The following is a 21,466-nucleotide window of genomic DNA, read 5'->3' on the forward strand; positions in this document are numbered from 1 at the left end:
AGTTATCAGCCTCATAAACTCAGGGAGGGAATACTTCTCCCATAACACAACTCCTAAGATTTTATGAAAATTCTATTTGTTTGGGAAATTGATCCTACCTATATTAATATGAAGTACATATTACTTCACTTCCACTCAGGACTTTTTCCATTCGAATGTGATGGATTCAGTTTTCTAAATACCAGTATTCAGCCAACACACCTAGATTTTTCCTCCATCTTTTGTCTTCTTAAGTCTTTCTTTTTCATTTCCTCTCTTCCTACTTCTACAAAAGACCTCACAAATTTCTGGTGAATTATATTCACTAAACATTTATTAAGCTCCTACTAAGTCACAGGAATTTGAAATACCTGAAATACCATAATGGAAATAAAAATAGTTCTTATCTTCAATAAGGTAAGAACTCTCCTCTTCTGGGAGAATACAACCTGTACAAGTTAAGTGAATACCAAGACAGATCAAGAAAAGACTTCTCGAAGAAGGTAGGACCAGAACTGAGCCTTGAAACAAGAGAAGGATTTTCAATAAATGAACATAGAAGGAACGAAAGAGAAATGGGAAAAAAGCAAAGGAGAATTGAAAGATGTGACAATGTTTATTTTCTACTCATATCACCCCTTGGCTTATAAAGAGCCTGAGACTTAGAATTTTCTTTTTTTTTTTTTTTTTTGCCTCAATGGTATTTTATTTTTCCAATTACATGCAAAGATAATTTTCAACATTCATTTTTGTAAGATTTTGAGTTCCAAATTTTTTCTTTCTCCCTTCTCAATCTCAACCTCAACCTGCCCCAACACAACAAGCAATTTGATATAGATTATACATGAACAATCATTTAAAATATTTCCATATTGATAATTTTGAAAGAAAAATCAGAATAAAAGAAAAAAATGAGAGAAAAAAGACAACAACAAAAAGATGAAAATAGTATTCTTTGATCCATATTCAGAGACTTAGAATTTTTATACAATTTCAGATTTGGTAAGGACCTCAGAACTTAACACTGGTATCAAATGAATCACATTTCATTTAATCTCATCTAGTCTTAGTTTTCTCATCTACAAAAAGAGGAATAACATATTACCTACTTCAGAGGGTTGTTCTAAAGATCAAATGAAATGAAATATGGAAAGGAAATAATTTGAACATTTTAAGGCACTACAAGAATGTAAGTTATTGTTATTCCACAACGTATTCCATGAGTACATTATATGGACTCCAGTCTTATTTGTGGTATATTTGTTTATTCACTCAATGTATATTGACTGGGTCCCAGCCATATGTAAATCATTCTGTTAATTGTAGAAAATACACAGATGAACAAGATCCTAGCTCTCAAAAAACTTTCAGTCTTTTTGCATAACTTCTTATTTGTAATGAGTTTTGTATTTCTTGACTTCTTAGAGGGTGGAGGAGGGGGTAAGAAGAAGGATAGAATCTGTAATTGAAATTCAAAAACAAAAAAAAGAATTAAAAAAAACAAAACAAAAAGAACTTACAGTTTAAGCTAGAAGCAAAGTCCTGCTGCCCTGTCCTAGTAGGTCTGTGAAACAAAGCCAAATAAAAAAGTACAGTAAGATATTTTAAAAGTGCCACGTCTGCTAAAAACAGAACTTGATGAAAGCAGTTTATTTATTTTTTAATCATTAAGTCTAGGGAAAGCTTTTTTTTTCTCCTCTTTTTTCATTCCTAAAACATAGACATGTCAGAAGGCCATTATTGCTAGGAGAATATAAACTTGAGAAAAGACATTATTTAATTTTTTTTCTTTGGTATTCCCAGCCAGCCTAACATGTACCTTAGACATTGTAGGCCTTGATAAATGGCTGTGGGACTGAAATGAATTTACTTGGGAGTGGAACTGAAAGTGCTCCCTAATAGACTCAGGAATTGTCCTGTGAGATATCACCTCTCCCTAGAGCTGATTGAGAATATACCTTCTGGAATACTGATAAGAGTTATAGGAATTAAAGTTAACAAGGACCCTAGAGGCCTTTTAGTTTCTATATCATTGTATATATAAAGTAACTTTTTTTTCTTAGCACATGAAAACTTTTTACTGGCATTACATTGATTTTAAATCTTTAATATTCATGCTTTTGAAGCATTGAATTTTAGTCCTATTTTTACCTAGAAAACACTGATATTTTTAACATTGGAGCCATTACATTTTTGGCCTTTCCATAATATTCTACCAGTGGCTTTTGCATCCTCCCTCACCAACTTTGGGTTTTCTTCCTCTCCTCACTTTAGAATCCTTTCCAGTTCTTATCTACTTCTCTTCATTCCCTAACAAATGAGAAAGTTTTTTTTTTTTTTCCTGAAAACTTTTGCTTACTAGTAGCTTGGAGCTCGGTTGCATGGAGTATCTAAGTTAAAATCTGACCTCAGACACTTACTAGCTGTGACACCCTGAACAAGTCTCTTATCCCTGTTTGCCTCAGTTTCCTCATCTGTAAAATTAACTGGAAAAGGAAATAACAAATCACTCCAATATCTTTGCCAAGAAAACCCTAAATAGGGACATAAAGAGTCAGACACAACTTAAATAACTGAACAACAATGACCCATGACTTGGTGGGGGGGGCACCAACACTTAAAAAACTTGAAAAGAACAGGAGGGCAGCAACAGCTGCCAATTCCAAAGAATCTCAAAAGTCTAGTCATAGTCATTGGCTTTTCTGTTGGAAAGAGTATCAGACTCAGAATTGTAATGAAATCTCAGAGTTGATAAGGATCATGAGTAAGTTATTGGATCATAGATCCAGAGCTAGAAAGGAACTTTAGAGAGTCCAAAGTCCTCACTGTAGAGAAGAGAAAACTCAAGCCCTGAAAAATCAAATTATTTGCCCAAAGTTGCAAAAATAGCAAATGGCAAAATTGAGATTTAAACCTAAATCCTCTGATGATAAACTTAGAATTCTATCTACTATACCATGCTTCCTCTCATAGAAATTTTCCTGACTGGCTCGGTCTGGTTACCCAAACCTCTGGGATAAATCCACATCAATAGTATTGTTGTTGTTGAGTCATTTCAGTCATATCCAACTCTTCATGACCCCATTTGGAGTTTTCTTGGCAGAGATACTGAAGTGGTTTGCCATTTCCTTCTCCAGCTACTTTACAGATGAGGAAATTGAGTCAAATTAGCTTAAATGACTTGCCCAGAGTCACACAGCTAGTAAGTGTCTCAGTCTTCCTGACTCCAGGTCCAGCACATTATCCCCTGTACCACCTATTTGCTCTACATCAGTTTTAGATTTTAAAAAATTCAGGGAGACTAATTAGAAGAGATATTTAAAGGGAAAAGACAGAATAGGTTTAGAACAGAGCCTTAGGAGAATACCCGCAGTTACTGAGAATTATCTGGATAAAGATCCAAGAAAAGAAATAAAGGAGGAGCAGAGAGGAGAGAATCAAGAGAGCTCAACATCATGAAAGTTTGCAAGGAGGAAGTACTCAGGAGGAGAAAGCATCAGCGGTGCCATATGCTGCAGAGAGGGTCAGCAGGATAAGGAATGAGAAAAGGCTTTTGTATTGGATCTTTCCCTTAGACCATTCTAGCCAGGAAGGTTGTGGAATGCTTTGATTAAAATGATTTATCTCCTTCAGATGTGACACTTGAATGTTTGGGCTTCAAATGGGAACTCCATCAGCCTCAGCTCTTCCATTCAGGGACCCTAACCAAGCTCTACATATCTGCTCTGTCCCAGAAGCACACAGATCCTCTGAGAGAATTGGAGAAACTTTTGATAAGTATGTTAGCATCTGAAGCAAGAGCCCTATATTGGGTTATGTTTTAGAAAGGGTGGCAAGTGTGTGGTGGGGGAGGCGGGATGTAATTCTCCTAAAGAGATCTAGGATGGACATTCCCTTTAGGCAGCTGGAAGAAGAAGGACTCCTTTATCAATAACTTTTTTATTTAGACGTATGATCTCATCCATGTGGGGAATTCCTCTTATGGAAATTCCCACTAGTGATTCAGATTGTAGGACTCTTCAAATTATGGTTTTGACAATTTCTGAAAACACCAAAAGATTTAGATAAATGGCTCATTCAAGGTCATATAACCTGTTTGTATCAGTCACTCAATCAGTCAATTAACAAACATTTATTAAGCCTTTACCATTGTGTCAGATAATCTGTATCAGAGAGCCAATTAACAAGCATTTATTAAGCCCTTATCTTGTGTCAGATAATCTGTATCAGTCAGTCACTCAATCAATTAACAAGTATTTATTAAGCCCGTATTTTATATCAGGCATTTTCAGAGGAATATTTGTATTCAGGTGTTTTGGCTCAATATCCAGCTCTCTGTCCATTCCCAGATTACACTGTCTCTCCTCTCACCTCATATTTGTATAGTGTTTTAGAGCTTGCAAAATGGTTTTCACTTTCATATTTTTTTGACCCTCACAACTCTGAGAGACTGGTGAAGTGAAATGGCTAACAAATGGCAAAGGGACTCAGATCTAGGTTTTTTAAAATCCAAATTTGTGCTCTTTCCAGTGTCCCATGGTAAGTCCCTAACAGAAAGGCATAAGCCTATGAAGCATTGACCCTAGAACTGCATTCTGCCTTTTTGTATCTAGAGGTCCAAATTGTGCTGATCAAGTTTTGTCATTCAAAAAAAAACAACATCCCCCACTTTGTCTCCACAGTTAGCTTGATTCCCAGTTGGCCACATGTAGCCATGTGCTGCCCTTTGGCACTGTGTAGCACAGGCTCCTGTCCAGCATGAGAAGCAGGTGGTCCCAGAAAATCCATAGAGACCAAAGCCTGCCAATGTGCCACAAGTTTGAGTTGTATTTCGAATGGGAGGCGGCAAAGCGCTGGGTCATTGGAGGTGCTCCATGGCTTAGAGAATTCTTCTGATGAGTGGGGAAAATGGCCATGGATTCCCATGTCATGAGCTACTATTGCTCATTTAGAGAGAAAGGCTGCCCATCAGGAACATTGTACTTGCATTAACAATTGCCAGGAGTCGTAGATAAACATGGAATAATGGTTTGAGAGATTAACCACTGCAGGAAATCCATCAGCTTCCCTAGGCCTCTGTTTTTGAAAAAGTTGGACTTAATTGCCTTTAAGAAATTTCCAAATTCTAGGATTTGTTTCTATGATTCTCACAGAGGTCCCAGAAAGTTTTAATTTAAGCATTTCCCTTCCATTCGCTATATGTTTCAAATATATTTGTCTTTACCTAATTAGAAGAGAATCCAGGACTTATTTCCCCATTGCACCCAATTTATTGGTTTGCCTATGGAGATTGAAGGGGTCTTTGTCAATTCTATGGATTGTTTGATTCCTCTATTTCCATGACTTAGAACTGTGTACATAGGCATTTAGGGCAATTCCTAGTTATACTTTAACCATCTTTTGGTTCCCAGACATACTGATCTTTTCTGAATCTAAATTGGTAAATACCATTATTTCCTAGACCTTTGGGTTCTCTCCCATAAGGACAATGCTTTCCATGTGTTCTCTCCTTTATCATTTTTCTCAGTGAGAGATTAGTTTTATTAGGGCAGAATATGCATGTGGAATCATTTCTAGTTAACTTGCCCAAATTCCCCTTCTCACCAGATTTTTAAATATATTTTAATATATTGTTTAGTGCTGTAATCAAGCCAATTATAAATAATATAAGAAATAGTAGTCCAATAATGAGAATCATAGAAGAGAATTTTGTTCCTGCATGAGCGCTGTGCACATTTGATCACAGTGCTGGGCTTTGCCAATCAGCTTAGAGATTGCGGCTCCCAAAAACTGACATCAAATTTTTCCAGTATGTAGAAGGGCCTATATCATAATTAGTATTTTATAAGTCTTAAAACTCAATGAGAACTTGCAGATATACTAGTCCCATGCTCTCTCTCATTTTATAAATGAAGAATTTGGGACGTCTGGTTGTAGCAGAGAAGGAATCTGAATTAAGGTCTTCTGACTCCAGATCCAGGTTCAGACCATGTTTATATAAAATGCTACAAAATGTCAAGCAACACAGAATACAGATAGGGGCTGGAATCTGATTTCATGAAATTGTGGAGGAGACAACAACGATACTGTTTGAGGATGTATTCTGATGGAAGTGGATCTCTTCGATAAAGAGATCTAATTCAGTTTCAATTGATCAAGGATAGACAGAAGCAACTACACCCAAAGAAAGGACACTGGGAAATGAATATAAACTGCTTGCATTTTTGTTTTTCTTCCCGGATTATTTATACCTTCTGAATCCAATTCTCCCTGTGCAACAAGAGAACTGTTCAGTTCTGCACACATATATTGTATCTAGGATATACTGTAACCTATTTAACATGTAAAGGACTGTTTGCCATCTGGGGGAGAGGGTGGAGAGAGGGAGGGGAAAAATTGGAACAGAAGTGAGTGCAAATGATAATGTTGTAAAAAATTATCCTGGTGTGGGTTCTGTGAATAAAAAGTTATTTAAAAAAAAAAAGAAAGAAATTGTGGAGGAGATTGCCTCTTACCATGGCAGGTTAGCATTGTGTCTGCAATGATGGTCTTAAAGGATTGCTTAGAACACTGAGAAGTTGATGAACTTGTCCAGCATCATACACTCTACATATGTTTAAGGCTCTGAAGCCAGCTTTATATCCACTGTCACAATATTATACTAATGGTTATTTCTATGACTCTGTCAAATTTTACTGCTACTGCAGAGGCTTAGGGTTTGGATTTCAATCCACACTATCCCAGTGATTTCATCAACTCCCATATGTTCAATTATCATCTCTATGTAGAAGACTTCTATGTGTGTATACATGTGTATTTTGAATTTTTTTTAGTATCACCAGTGCTTAGGACAATGCTTGTTGCATAGTAAGCATTTCATAAATGCCTATTGATTGAATTACTAACTGACTGGATTGATGACTCTTCGATTTCCCCACATATTAAAAAAAAAGTAGTTGGTAAATTAGATAGCTTCTTGCAAGTCTTCTGTAGCTCTAAATCAATGAACCTAAATCTCTAAACAGGTAGGAGGAAATGTAACAGCCACATTTATTGTCAGTCAGCAATATTCCTCTCTCTTCTGCAATCACATGCCTATGACCATCTGACTAAAGAGTGATGACGCTTTGTGAGCTTTCATAATTCCTAGCTAATGTTTTGGGTGTGGGGAAGGTGGGCTCTCATGAAAATATCTTGGAACATTGATTATGACTGGAAAGGTATCATTTTCACTATTCTCACCCCATGCATATCTCATTTAATTTCTTAGCTGAATCACCCAAAGAACAAACAAAAAAGTCTCCGGTAAAGAAGATAGTCATTTCTTTGAAGATTAATGATCCTTTAGTCACTAAAAATGGTAATGTAAACTGTTTTTTGTTTTTTAAGAATGTCATTGAATCAAATTTCTACATGTATGAAGAACCAATGTTTTCAGAATCAGACAAATCTAACTACAAAATAAATAGGAAAGGTACTAAGGAGGGTAATAGGATCCTAGAAAATCTAGATATGATGGATCTCTGGAGAAAATTGAATAGAAACAGAAAAGAATACACCTTTTTCTCAGTACATGACACCTATACAAAAACTGACCATTTAATAAGAGTAATAAAAACCTCACAATCAAATGCAGAAAGGCAGAAATAGTAAATGCTTTCTTTTCAGACCACAATGCAATAAAAATTGTATTCAATTAAGGGTCAGGGAAAGATGGACTAAAAACCAATTGGAAATTAAATAATCTAATTCTAAAAAATGAGTGCATCAAACAAGAAATCACAGTAACAATCCATGATTTCATCTAAAAGAATGACAATAATGAGACAACATACCAAACCCTATGGTACGCAGCCAAAACAGGGGAAATTTTATATCTCTAAATAGCTACATGAACAAAATAGAGAAAGAAGAGATCAATGAATTGGGCATGCAGCTAATAAGTCTAGAAAAAAAACAAATTAAAAGCCCCTAATTCAATACCAAATTAGAAATTCTGAAACTCAAAGGAGAGACTAATAAAATTGAAATTAAGAAAACTACAGAACTACTTAATAAAACTAAGTTTTTTATGAAAAAAAAAAAACAAAATAGATAAACTTTTTGGTTAATTTGATTAGAAAAAGGAAAGAAAAAAGCCAAATCACCAGCATCAAAAATGAAAAGGATGAACTTTTACCACCAATGAAAAAGAAATTAAAGCAATAATTAGAAGCTATTTTGTCCAACTGCATGGCAGCAAATATGACAATTTAAGTGAAATGGATGAATATTTACAATAATATAAATTGTCCAGATTAACAGAATAGGAAATAAATTACTTGGTCTCATTTTAGAAAAAAAAGAAATTGGATGTCATTAATGAACTGCCTAAGAAAAAATCTCCAGAACCAGATGGATTCACAAGTGAATTCTATCAAACATTTAAAGAACAATTAATTCCAATATTATCTAAACTATTTGGAAAAATAAATAAGTCCTGCCAAATTCCTTCTATTACATAAATATTATACTGATACCTAAACCAGGGAGAGCCAAAACAAAGAAAATTACAGACTAATTTCCCTAATGAATATGAATGCAAAAGTTTTAAATAAAATATTAGCAAAGAGATTACAGTAAGTTATCAGCAGGATAATATACTATGACCAAGTGGGATTTTTACCAGGAATGAAGGGCTAGTTCAATATCAGGAAAACTATTACTATAATCCACCATATCAATAACAGAACCTATAGAAATCATATGATAATCTCAATAGATGCAGGAAAAAGTTTTTGACAAAATACAGCATTCATTCCTTTTTAAAAAATATCTAGAGACCATAAGGATAAAGGAAGCTTTCTTTAAAATAATAAGCAATATCTATCTAAAACCAACAGCAAGCCTTATTTGTAATGGAGAGTAGCTGGATGCATTCCCAATAAGATCAGGACTGAAACAAGGATACTCATTATCACCACTATTATTTAAAATTGTACTAGAAATGTTGGCTTTAACAATAAGAAAAAAAATTAAAGGAATTAGAATAGGCAATGAGGAAATAAAACCATCACTCTTTGCAAATGATAAGTTGATATACCTATAGAATCCTAGAAAATCATCCAAAAACCTGTTGGAAACAATACAGCTTTAGTAAAGTTGCAGAATAAAATAAACCCACACAAATCATCAGCATTTCTATTTATTACTGACAAAGCCCTATAGCAAGAAATAGAAAGAGAAATTTCATTTAAAATAACTGTAGACAAAATAAAATATTTGGGTATCTACCTGCCAAAACAAACCCAAGAATGATAAGAACACAATTATCAAACACTTCTCACACAAAGTCAGATCTAAATAATTGGAAAAATATCAAGTACTCATGGATAGGCCAAGCTAATATAATAAAAATGACAATTCTGCTGAATTAATCTACTTGTTCAGTGTCATACCAATCAATTCACCAAAAAATTATTTTATAGAACTAGAAAAAATAACACAATTCATCTAGAAGAACAAAAGGTAAAGAATATCAAGGGAGTTAATGAAAAAAAATACAAAAAGATGGTGGCTTAGCTGTACCAAACCTAAAACTATATTATAAAGCAGGAGTCATCAAAATCATTTGGTAATGGCTAAGAAACAGAGTAGTGGATTAGTGGAATAGATATAAGATACATACTACACAATAATCAAGATCTACAGTAATCTAATATTTGATAAACATCCAAACTTCAACTTGTGGGATAAGAACTCACTAGTTGACAAACAATTTCTGGGAAAATTAGAAAATATGTCAGAAACTTGACATAGACCTACATCTCACACCTCATACCAGATCAGGTCAAAATGGGTGCATGTTTGGGGCATAAAAGATTATACCATAAACAAATTAGGAGAGCAAGGAATAATTTACCTATCAGATCTTTGGAGAAGGCAGGAATTCATGAACAAAGAAGAATAAGAGAACATTATGAAAGACAAAATGGATAACTTTGATTACATTAAATTAAAATTTTTTGCACAAACAAAACCAACAGAAAGAAGATTAAAATGGAAGTACAAAGCTGGGGGGAAATCTTAAAAACCAATGTTTCTGATAAAGGTCTCATTTCTAAAATATACAAAAAACTGTATCAAATTTATAAGAATAAAAGTCATTCCCTAATTGATAAATGATCAAAGGATATGAACTAATTTTCAGATGACAAAATTAAAGCCACTATAGTATATGAAAAAATGCTCTGAATATATTGATGAGAGAAATGCAAACTAAAACAACTCTCTCATGCCTCTCAAATTGACTAAGATGACAGGAAAAGATAATGACAAATGTTGGAGGGGATGTGGAAATACTGGGACTAATATATTGTTGGTGGAGTTGTGAAATGTTCCAACTATTCTGGAGAGCAGTTTGAACTATGTCCATTTTAGAACTGTGCATACCCTTTGGCACAGCAGTGCCTTTACTGGGTCTGTATCCCAAGGAAATCATAAAGGAAGGAAAAGGACCAACATGTGCAAAAAATGTTTGTAGCAGCTCTTTTTGTGATAGCAAAGTGTCATTACTTATCTCAAGAATGTACCCATAAACCAGTTTGATAATTGATCAGGATGGGAAACAATTGATGTGGTCAAATCATTAGTCAGAATGGTTGAACTCATTGAGTACATCCTCACATTCCCAATGAACATTAAGTATGCCAGAGTATCACAATGATGCTGTTCATTTAATTTGGGTCAAAGTAAATACATTTTAAACCCATCTAAGGAGAATTCATTATTTAAACACCCAAATTCCTTGTCAGTAAATTATTTCACAGCATGGAATCTTAAATCAAGGTAAGAGGGAATGTCCAATATATATCTGAGTTACTCTTTTTTTTTTTTTTGGTACTATCTCTACCTTCCAGCATTTATTTAATATAGAGAGAGCAATTCAAAGTCCCTCTCTTCCATTTGTTCTAGCTTTCCAAATAAAGGTCTAAATGATTTAAATTCAGTACAAAAAGTTGTCTTCACTGAACTCTGCTCATGGACTGTCATTCCTATCCTCCTTGCAGTAAAAAAGATCAGTGAATGACAACTAGCACTTTTTTGGAGCCTTTAGATGATGGCAACTGAGGAGTTCATCCATAAGGAACCTCGTGCTGAATCAGTTTTCCCTTTGTTGCTTCCTGCAGCCTTTGCCACAGCCCTGAAGAGTCTCTACAGCAATGAGACAATATTACATATAGATGATGTCCTGGGTGTTTTGGCATCTGCTCACATTCTCCAGTTCTCTAGTCTGTTTAAAAGGTAAGGAAACATGGTAGGAACATGCATAAAGCTGAGATTCTGATGCCTTCCTTCTTTTTTCACTCTGTAACACACTGGCTTTTCTTCCACTGCATCTGCCCAATGCTCTCTAGCTGCATCCAGAAGTGCAAGTGACCTCTCTGATTTGCCTCCTTGGACAGTGCCCAATGCCTTGGAAGGAAAAATAGAGGGGCTAGGACAGATAATTTCTAAAGTCCCTCCTAGTGATGAATTTTTATAGTTTTATGGAAGATTAGACAGAAAAAAAAAGTTATTATAAGAAGATCTAGGTCCTGATTCAGAGTCAGTCACTGACAGATTGTCTAATGTTGAGTTAAGGTTACACATTTCCTCCTTGGTATTAGTTTTCTTACATGAAAAATAATGATTCTATTTAATATGAATTAATTATCAAGTGATTTTTTTCATATTAACAGGGGATAAAATAAATTTAAATGAAGTCATTTCTAAAGAAAATATTTCAGGTTTCAGTGGAGTTTTTAGACAGAAGAGTCTTCTCATTTGTTGTCACAGGTAATAGATAATTCCTCCCATTGCTCAAATGGAACCTGTTTGCCAAGTTCTCAGCAGATACAGGGAACTCTTAAAAGATGAAACTCCCTATATCAATGTAGGCCAGCCCTTTCTCTTCAGCTTAAAACTTTAAGGAGCTGCTGGTGGACCCTGGAAGTTACTTGCCATGGTAACACAAGAAAGGACTCAAATCCAATTTTTTTGTCTCTAGAGCCAGCTCTTTACACACTACACCAATCCTTCCTCTCCCTCACTTATTAACCTTCCCTATTTAGGAATTTCAAATGGAACACTTACAATTAAGACTCTGGAGTGATCCTATGTCATACTTCTGTCTGTTGGCAATGCAGATGGGATTGGATAAAGGCTGGAAAAGAAGAGAGTATTTGCAAGTGAATTGACTAGTGTCCTGGATACTTGATCCTTTCAGATGTTACCTGGTGAATTCTGCTGCCAGAAAGGACTCAATTTGTTAAGCAACTAGCTGGTATAGGGCTTAAGTGCTCTGGACATGGAATCAAAAATATTTTAGTTCAATTCTGGCCTAAGATACTTCTTAGCTGTATGACCCTGAGTTTTGCAAACCTTAAAGGGATATACAGATACTAGCTATTACTATTAATCATTTATTTCAGAGGCTTGATCCATTTAAAGTGTGGTCATAGAGAAATGCCTTTAAAGTCAGTTTGTATCTAAATGTTATTTGAAATGTGGCCGGAATGTTTTCAGACAGGAAGGCAGACATGTTATTTATAGTTTGTGTGTAAAGTCATTGACTTTATTTTAGACATAATGGAAAGAGCCTGATATAGGAGTCAGTAGATCTAGGATTTGTGCTCAGTTCTGCCATTGACTGACTATGTGAATCAGAATTCTCCAGACCACATCATTTTTCATCTATATGTGGAGTTAATAATTTCTACTTAATCTGTTTCAAGGGCTTATATATATATATATATATATATATATATATATATGTGAAAGCAATTGAAAAAGATATGTTACAAGAATCTAGGGTGTGAGGAGTCTTTTATATATACACGGCTCTTGTCCCTACCATCTTTTTTTAATACTCTGACCTTAAAGTAGTTGGTGATTGCAGTGTTCTGCAAATAGGTAATTCAAAAATGTATATACCTATGCATAGGTAAATAGCTATGGTATTATACATGCATACATATATGTTTGTGAACCGTGTATAATGCGTGCACATGTATACATATGGAACATACAAAGTTACTGTGAATGACATTTTGTCTCTTCCAAGTATTGCTTCTTTTCCTCTATTCTGCCATTTTATCAGATACTTAAATGATGATTATCTCAATTTTATAAAAAATGGGTGACTTCTCCATTCATGATTGTCTGGTATCTTCATCTAGGTTCTAAATTTCTCAAGGGTAAATGCTACTGCCCATTTCAGTACTTACACATTGTAGGACTTATGTGGCTTGTTTTTGTTTTGTTTTATTTTGTTTTAAATTACCACTAGATTGAGGGACATCTGAGTGGCATAATGAATAGAACACAAGGCTTGGAATCAGGAAGACTCTGTTATCTTTCATTGTAGGGACTGATCATTACTAACTTTGAATTAAAATGTAAGATTGTATCTTAATTTGAAGGCTTATGTTCTATATCTTTCATCAGTTGACTTTCATATGGTTTCTCCCATTCCTCTGCCTTTCCCCCCCCCAATTTTTAAAAATAGGAGGGAATAGTACAAAGTATAAAATGATTTGGACTTGGATTAGGACAGTCATTTGATAGTAAGAATATTCAAAGTCAGAGAAAAGGGCAGATATAGGTCAGAAAGTAAGTTGTGTTTTACCTTTTTTTTTTTTCGTAAAGATGATGCAAGAATTAGGTAGAAAATTGACAACAGCAAGCCTTAGTTTGTGAAGCTAAAAAGAGATGACCCCTTGTTCCTTCCTATGTAATCTTGAAATCACGGAACCCTAGAATTGAAAGGTACCATAGTGGTCACTTAGTTCAATCCTGCCACCAAATGCAAGGATTTTTTCTGAATCCTCTTGGGTCTGATTCCACTGGAGCTTGGGTGTCCAGTTCATGAAGCAGTTATGATGGAAGCTACCAGGTGTCATTCTGGTGACTCATCCAGCAATGTGGGAATTCACACCTCAGTCTCTTGACTAGATAAATGGCTAGACGACATTTAAACACACATGTCTTAGGGAAAATATTTTTAAGTCTCTTTAGGTTCCTTTATTCTGAGTCAGAATGTTAGAGAAAAATATTAGAGGTCATCATGGTAATTTTCCTGTCTCCAACCCCTGTTTCTATCTCTATCAATGGGAGATTGCAAGATCCCACAGGAAATAGAATCCATGCAATCCCCTTCTATGTCTATCTAGAAAAGCACAGACATTGCAATCAAGAAAGGAACAATATAGGTTATTTTTAAGCGTAACAGTTCATATTTGTGTAGCACCTTACAATTATGAAGTACTTAAATATTTAAGTTGGTCCTCATAGCACTCTGTAAAATGTATGCTACATTTTTATTCTCAAGCTACATTTGATATTGAAACTCAGTTTGTGAAGTTACTAATAGAGGTGATACTGTAACCTAGGTATTCTGATACTAAGGAGATGTTTCTTCCATTGTAAAGAAGTGAAAATCAAGCCTCTTTTACTTTTGGCTATTTGTAAGTCCAAAGAGTTTTGCTTGGTAGGGAGAAGATAGAAAAAGAATAAAGACAATAGAAACCTAGAGCAATCATAGCTGACTTCAGGGTTTCTAATATTAAAGTTGGAAGGGACCTTAGAAATTATCAGATCCAACTTCATTCATTTTATGGATGAGAAAAATGAGATTCAGAGAGTTTAGCCAATTTGACAGGATCACTTAGATTTATGTGAGAGACATGGTCAAAATTTGAACTCAGACCATATAATCATAGCCTTTTAGATGTGGAAGGGACCTCATAGATCACCTATTCCAGATGTACTTGAACAAGCATTACCTAAAAATGGCCCTGACAAGAGCCTGACAAGGGAGATAAACCCCTTTCCTACTTCAGTCATTCATTCTACTTTTTAATAATTTTAATCACTAGTAAACTTTTCCTTATGTTAAGCTGAAATTTGGCTTTTTGTAACTCCACCCATAATTTCTAGTTAGTTCTAATGCCCAGACTAGCAAGTTTAGTCACTCTTGTGCAGAAGACCCCTTTATCCTGTCCCCTACTTCCTCCTACCATTCTCTCTTTGGCAATTCTTGTCCTAATTATCTTCAATTCCTTCTACCAATCCTCAGATAGCATGGATTCAAGGCCACTCACCATCTTGATTGTTCATTTCTGGCTATTCTCTATTTTATCAATGTTCTCCCTAATTTGTGGTACTTTGACCTGAACATAATACTCCCAAATGTGAGGTGAATGGGATCCAGGGTCCAGCAGCATCAAACTCATGATCCCAAGGCTCACAAACTCTCTAGAATGACCCAACCACATTAAAAGATAATTAGGAAATAGTCAAAATACACACACACACACACACACATACACATACACACACACAGAGTGAGAAGTATTCTAAGGCAATATGCTGACGCAGAAATCTACATCTGTTTGAGTTTGTCACCACTGGTGTATGGACTTCTTGTACATTGAACTTCTCTTAAACTAAGATTAATAACTTGTCCAGGGACTTACAGCTGGTAAGTGTCTGAGATTCCCCAAGAAGTCCAAGGAAGAACTAAATTTCAAGTTTACATGTTCAGGAAAAAGAAAAGAAAAGAACAGAAGTTGTACAGTTATCTCTTTCATATCACAATTTTCCCCATCATTGTTTCAATATATTGTGGTTTAGCATAAGAAATTAAATGGGAATTTTTGGAGAGTTTTGAAAAAGCCACAGTTAACACATAAAGACCAACAGTCAACAATGAAAAAATTCCAAAACTCAGAAATACAACATGTATAGTATTGTATAATATCAACATAATTTATCTTCTAATACCATAATAATTCGAATTTCTTCTCTGGTACAAAGGGAAGGTCAAAAAATTTGCAAGACTTTCCAAATTGCCAGAATGAGAGTGTGAGGATATGGGAAATGCCATGCCCCTAAACACCTCTTACAATGCAGAAGGAATCACTGTATTTCCTTCTAAAAGCCAATAGGAAAGAGAGTAGGATTTGGAGTGAGGAAGACCTGACTTTAAATCCTATCTCAGATATTATCCTGAGCATGCCATTTAATTTTTCTTAGGCTGTTTCTTCAATTATAAAATGCATATAATAATAATACTTACCTCAAGGGTTTGTGAAGATCAAATGATGTAATACATGGTTGTGCAATTTAAGAAACAAAAAAGGCCAAGGTTTTTCAAGATTTATTGAAGACTTATGCCTAAAAATCATGAATACTCTTCTTTATAAAGAGTAAAAAGACATTGGCTATGACAAGAACCAAAAAAAAAAAAAAATGAAAGTGATTAGATTTTTTTTAAACATTCTAAATTTTCTTTCAATTAAAAATATTTATTTTCTCTCTCTTATCACTAAATTTTTTTAACCTTTATAACAAAAATGCATAGTCAAACCACATGTTGCTATGTTCTCACCCAAAATTGTATGTTTAGATCTGCATATTTAGTCTATCAACCCTATATCAAGAGATGAGCAACATTATTTATCACTGGTCCTTTGGCATCATAGTTAGTCATTATGCTAATCATAAAGCTTAGGTTTTTGAGAGTTGTTTTTTAAAATTGTTTTGATTTAGTCAGTTGACTCTGAATCATTTCATAAAAGTAATCCAAGGTTTGTCTGGAACTGTTTGTTTATTCATTTCTTAGGTCAATTCCATTATGTTCACATACCATATTTTGTTCAACCATTCCACAACTGAGAGGAATCCCCTAATCTCCAGTTTTTTAATATGACAAAAAGAGCAATTATAAATAACTTTGTATTTTCTTCTTTAATTTCTTTGGTAGTAATAGACCTAATAATGATATTTTTAAATCACAAGGTATATGCATACCTAAAGAGTTTTATAGGCATAGTTCCACATTGCTTACCTGAATGGCTATCCCAATTCATGGCTCTACCAAAGGTACATTAATATGCTTACTTGTTCTCAGACCCTCCAACATCAATTATTTTCCTTTTTTTTTTTTTGGTCAATTTAACAAAATTTCTTTAATAGAAGAAATGACCTAACGTAGAATCTTAGTCACGGAATTTGCTATTTGTGTTAGGACACCTAGGCAGTACAATGGATAGAGAGCTGGGCCTGAAGTCAGGAAGACTCATCTTTCTGAGTTCAAATCTGGCCTCAGACACTTTAACTCTATGCAAGTCACTTTATTGAGGTTCAGAAGGAGACCCCAAACGGTTGGGATTGCAGACCGATATCTCAAAAGAATTTGTAGGTTTGAACCCATCTCCAAGGCAAGGGGGCAAAGTTTATTACAATTTTAACGCCAATTGAAGCAGGCTAAGTTCCAAAATTATTTAGCAAAGAACCAAAAAGATAAATTCATAGGAAAAAGACAGAGAGGTTTCATGTCACTAATGTGCTGATTTTATGGTTTAAAGGTAGAATTGAAGAGTGGTCTGGTATGCACTTCACCATTTGTCTCAGAAACCTTGTTGTCCCTGACCAACAGATTGTTATCTGGCAATGAGCAATGTTTGTAGGACTATACTATAGTTCTTCTAAAGCCAGGAGACTTTAGGATCATTGACAAACAGAACACAACCCCTTCTAAGGTCAGGGGGCTTCAGCACTACTGCTATAGTTCCCTTTAGAAGCTGCACTCCATCAACTTCACCCTGCTTAACTCAGTTTCCTCATTTGTAAAATGAAGTGGAAAAGTAAATGGCAAACCCCAAATGGGGTCACAGAGAGTTGGACATGACTGAAATGACCTGAAAATCAAACACTTGATTGCTTCAGATGAAGATTAAAAATATTGCCAGTTTAGAACAATGAATAAAGGTATAAAGAGGATGCAACATATAATAGTGATAGCTCCAAATTAACCTGTTTAAATAAACCACTGAGAGTAAAAGTGTGAAATGGAATGAGGAAAATATATTGAAAGGGAATGTCACAATTTGTCACAGAGATGCTTTATAGACACAAAACAACTGTTGCAATAAAAAAGTCATGAAACCACCTTAACCAGCAAACGTTTGATCTACCACCTAAATGGAAAGTCAAAGGCAATGTTGATTTAGAAAAATTAAATTTAGAGAAAAAAAGACTTTGGTTTACAAATCTTCAAAGGAGACTAATAAGAGATTATGAGTAGTAGTGTCTCACAAAACAATGAAAAGCAATAGAGAGGGAAAGTTTTGCAGACAGCTTGATGTGAAATCCACTAAATCAGATTATCTGAAGAACATTTAAAGATGAAATTTGAACAAATCAATAAATAGATGAAAATTCAAGCAGATATTTTGCATTTCTATAACATTTTTACTAGTGATATTGTGACCACAATATTTGAATTTCATGAAATAGAAATGGCACTAAAGACAAAGAGAATAGCAACTGCAATAAATATATACAGAGGAAATTTCTGCCAGAGGCAACCTAATTTTGAAACATTAATGCATAGATTCTAAAAATATTCTAAAGAAAAGAAAGCACAAAATGACTTGGGAGGAGTGACTTTTGTGCTTTTTATGTGTATGAAATTTATTTGAACAATCTGTTGATTAGAGAGAGAGAGAGAGAGAGGCAGAGGCAGAGACAGAGACAGAGACAGAGAAGAAGGGAGGGAAGGAGAAGGGAAGATGAGAGGGGGACGAAACAGAGAGACATAGAGATAGAGACAGTGAAACAGACAAAGACAGAAACAGACAAACAGAAAAAGAGACAGGCAGATTATCACAAATTATATTCCACAGCAAACACATTTTTGCAGATCCCACTGTTTATTGTTTGTTGGTTTTTATTAAAGTATTTGAGTAATAATCAAATGAGTAATCAAATGTTTTTGATTCATATAGGCTCTCATTCAAAAAGTTATCTTTTATGTATATGTTAAAATCATATAAGATTTCTTCAAATACTTGTCAAAGAAATCACTACTCAACAGGCCTTTCTCTATTGACAAGTATTTGAAACTCAAGTGGTTTCTCATACTACAGGTCTTTCCAAATACTAGTTGCTAGCTCCTTCCCCCAAAAAATTATTTATAAATTTTGTTTATACAAGGGAATTATAAAAGAGAGAAAAGAACCTACATATGCAAAAATGTTTGTAGCAGCTCTTTTTGTGATAGCAAAGAATTAGAAAATGAGTAGATGCTCATCAATTGGGGAATGACTGAATAAGTTGTGGTATATAAAAGTAATGGAATATCTATAAAAAATGAGGAACAAGCTGATTCTAGAAAGGCCTGGAAAGATTTACATGAACTGATGCTGAGCAAAACAAGCAGAATCAGGAATATATTGTATACAGAAGCAGCAAGTTTATGCAGTTAACAATTATGCAAAACTTGATTCTTCTCAGTGCTTCAGTGATCCAAAGCAGTCTCAATAAACTTTGAATATAAAATGCATCCAGAAAAAGAACTATGGAGATTGAATGTAAATCAACATATGCTATATTCACTTTTTTCTGGTTTTTTTTTAAATCTCTCCCACGGTTTTTCCCTTTTGTTCTGATTTTTCTCTCCTAACATGGTTCATAAAGAAATGTATACTTTAAAAAGCTAATATATATATGTATATCTAGGAAAAATTTTTTTAAATAAATAAATTTTGTATATATAATCATATGCACATATAAATATAAGTATGTCATTTTCAGTCTTGCTTGACTCTTTATGATCCCATTTGCGGTTTTCTTAGCAGAAATACTGGTATGATTTGCCATTTCCTTTTCCAACTCATTTTTACAGATGAGGAAACTAAAGCAAATGGGATTAAATGACTTACCTAGGGTTGCACAATTAATAAGTTTCTGAGACCAGGTTTGAACTAAGGAAGATGACTTCCTGACTCCAGGACTGGCACTCTATCCCTTACAACACTAGATGCCCAATGGCTAGGTTGCATGTGTATGTGTCTATGGGTGTGTGTATATGTATACATATGTGTATATATGTACATATATAAGTATGTATAAATATGCTTATATTACGCACATATAGATAAAACATTCATTAAACTATTCATTCCTTAAGGACATATGCATTTACTAAAATATACATTTCTTAAGGACAGAGACTATTTCATTTTTAGTCTGTATTCTTAGTGCCTGGGACATTATAGGTGCTTGATAAATGCTTATTGACTGATCTAGCATTTTTCTGACTATATTAAATAAGGCAGAAAACAGGAACATGTACGCTCATCTAAGCTGCTCAATTCCTCAAGGAAGATGTCTACTATAGAGTCCAAATAAAAAAAGGATTCTTAATAGGTGATAAAATTCTCCTGATGCTTCTGTATATAGATAACATTGTACAGGTTGTATCACATCTATATTATGCAACCTATTCATAGAATATGAAACTACTCAAAAGAATTCTGTGTAATAGTTCACAGAGAATAAACAGTGTGTAATGCCAATTTTTCAAATTATATATGATAAAAAGCTGGGGTGGATAGGGCAATGAATCAATGATTAGTGCATACACCTTGAACAAATACTATTGATAGGCAGTGTACTGGACTCAGAATTAAAGAGGAAGAAGAGAGAGACTTAGCTTTTAATAGGGAAATTTCACAGCATTGTCAACAATCCCAAACTATTCCTGAAACAAAAACCCACCTTTTTAACATCAAATTCTATTAGCTATGCATTATGGTTATGAATTTGAAACAGTCTCTAAAGAATCAAAATTGTGGGTAACCTAAAAGACAATGGTGAAAGTTAAGTTGGGTGTAAGTTGTAGCAAATTACCAGTGAAGACTTGCGTGCAAGAGGTAACATAAAAAATAACATCTAAATGGTATTTGGTTTTCCAAACAAACTGGTCCAAATGAACTAGCCGAGAGTGAAGATTAATTTTTAGTCAGTCTAAGCTCTTCATTGGCACTCACATAATATTAAAAGACCCAAAGGAAAATCCCTAGCCTATTGCTACTCCCTATGGAATATTTTAGACAAGACACAGATTAAAAATTTAAACAAGATAAGATATGTAAATGAGTTTCAAGCTTCATCATCTTTACCATTTACATGAATCCCCTCAATGATGTTAACAGATGTATACAAATATTGAAAATATATAGTTGGGAGATAATAAATTTCTTACATTATATTCTTTTGTGTAAAGCATGAATTCATTATATCTATCATAAATTGATAAATAAAAATGTCATTAAAATCTAAAATTTGCGATAGTTGTTCATTTCTCTCTGTCTCTCTCTCTCTCTCTCTCTCTCTCTCTGTCTCTCTCTGTCTCTCTGTCTCTCTCTTTCTTTCTTTCTTTCTCTCTCTCTCTCTCTTTTTCTCTCTCTCATATCATGAGGATACCCTGTGATGTGGTGTCTAGAGCATAAGACTTAGCTTTAGAAATCTTGCGTGCTTAGACTAGTCTTGCTACTTGACATACAAACTAAAGTAAGTCCCTTAACCACTTTAATTCTGAGTTTCTCTAAATGTAATATAGGTATATTATTGCTCGTTTTCCCTATTTTGTAGATATATCAGAAGAATCAAATATAAT

General features: G+C 34.3%; 1 protein-coding gene across 2 annotated transcripts in view; it reads left to right on the plus strand.

Annotated features, from left to right (window-relative positions):
• The window catches only part of BTBD16 (BTB domain containing 16), a 105,156-nt gene that overhangs the window by 9,876 nt on the left and 73,814 nt on the right, over positions 1 to 21,466 (plus strand). For both annotated transcript variants that reach the window (XM_051981588.1, XM_051981587.1), the window contains exons 5-7: positions 3,613 to 3,756; positions 7,250 to 7,339; positions 11,148 to 11,262. In XM_051981588.1, coding sequence (XP_051837548.1) covers positions 3,613 to 3,756; positions 7,250 to 7,339; positions 11,148 to 11,262 — 349 coding nt within the window. The remainder of the gene's footprint in view (positions 1 to 3,612; positions 3,757 to 7,249; positions 7,340 to 11,147; positions 11,263 to 21,466) is intronic.

The sequence above is a fragment of the Antechinus flavipes genome, chromosome 2, assembly GCF_016432865.1.
Source record: "Antechinus flavipes isolate AdamAnt ecotype Samford, QLD, Australia chromosome 2, AdamAnt_v2, whole genome shotgun sequence".
Lineage (NCBI taxonomy): Eukaryota > Metazoa > Chordata > Mammalia > Dasyuromorphia > Dasyuridae > Antechinus > Antechinus flavipes.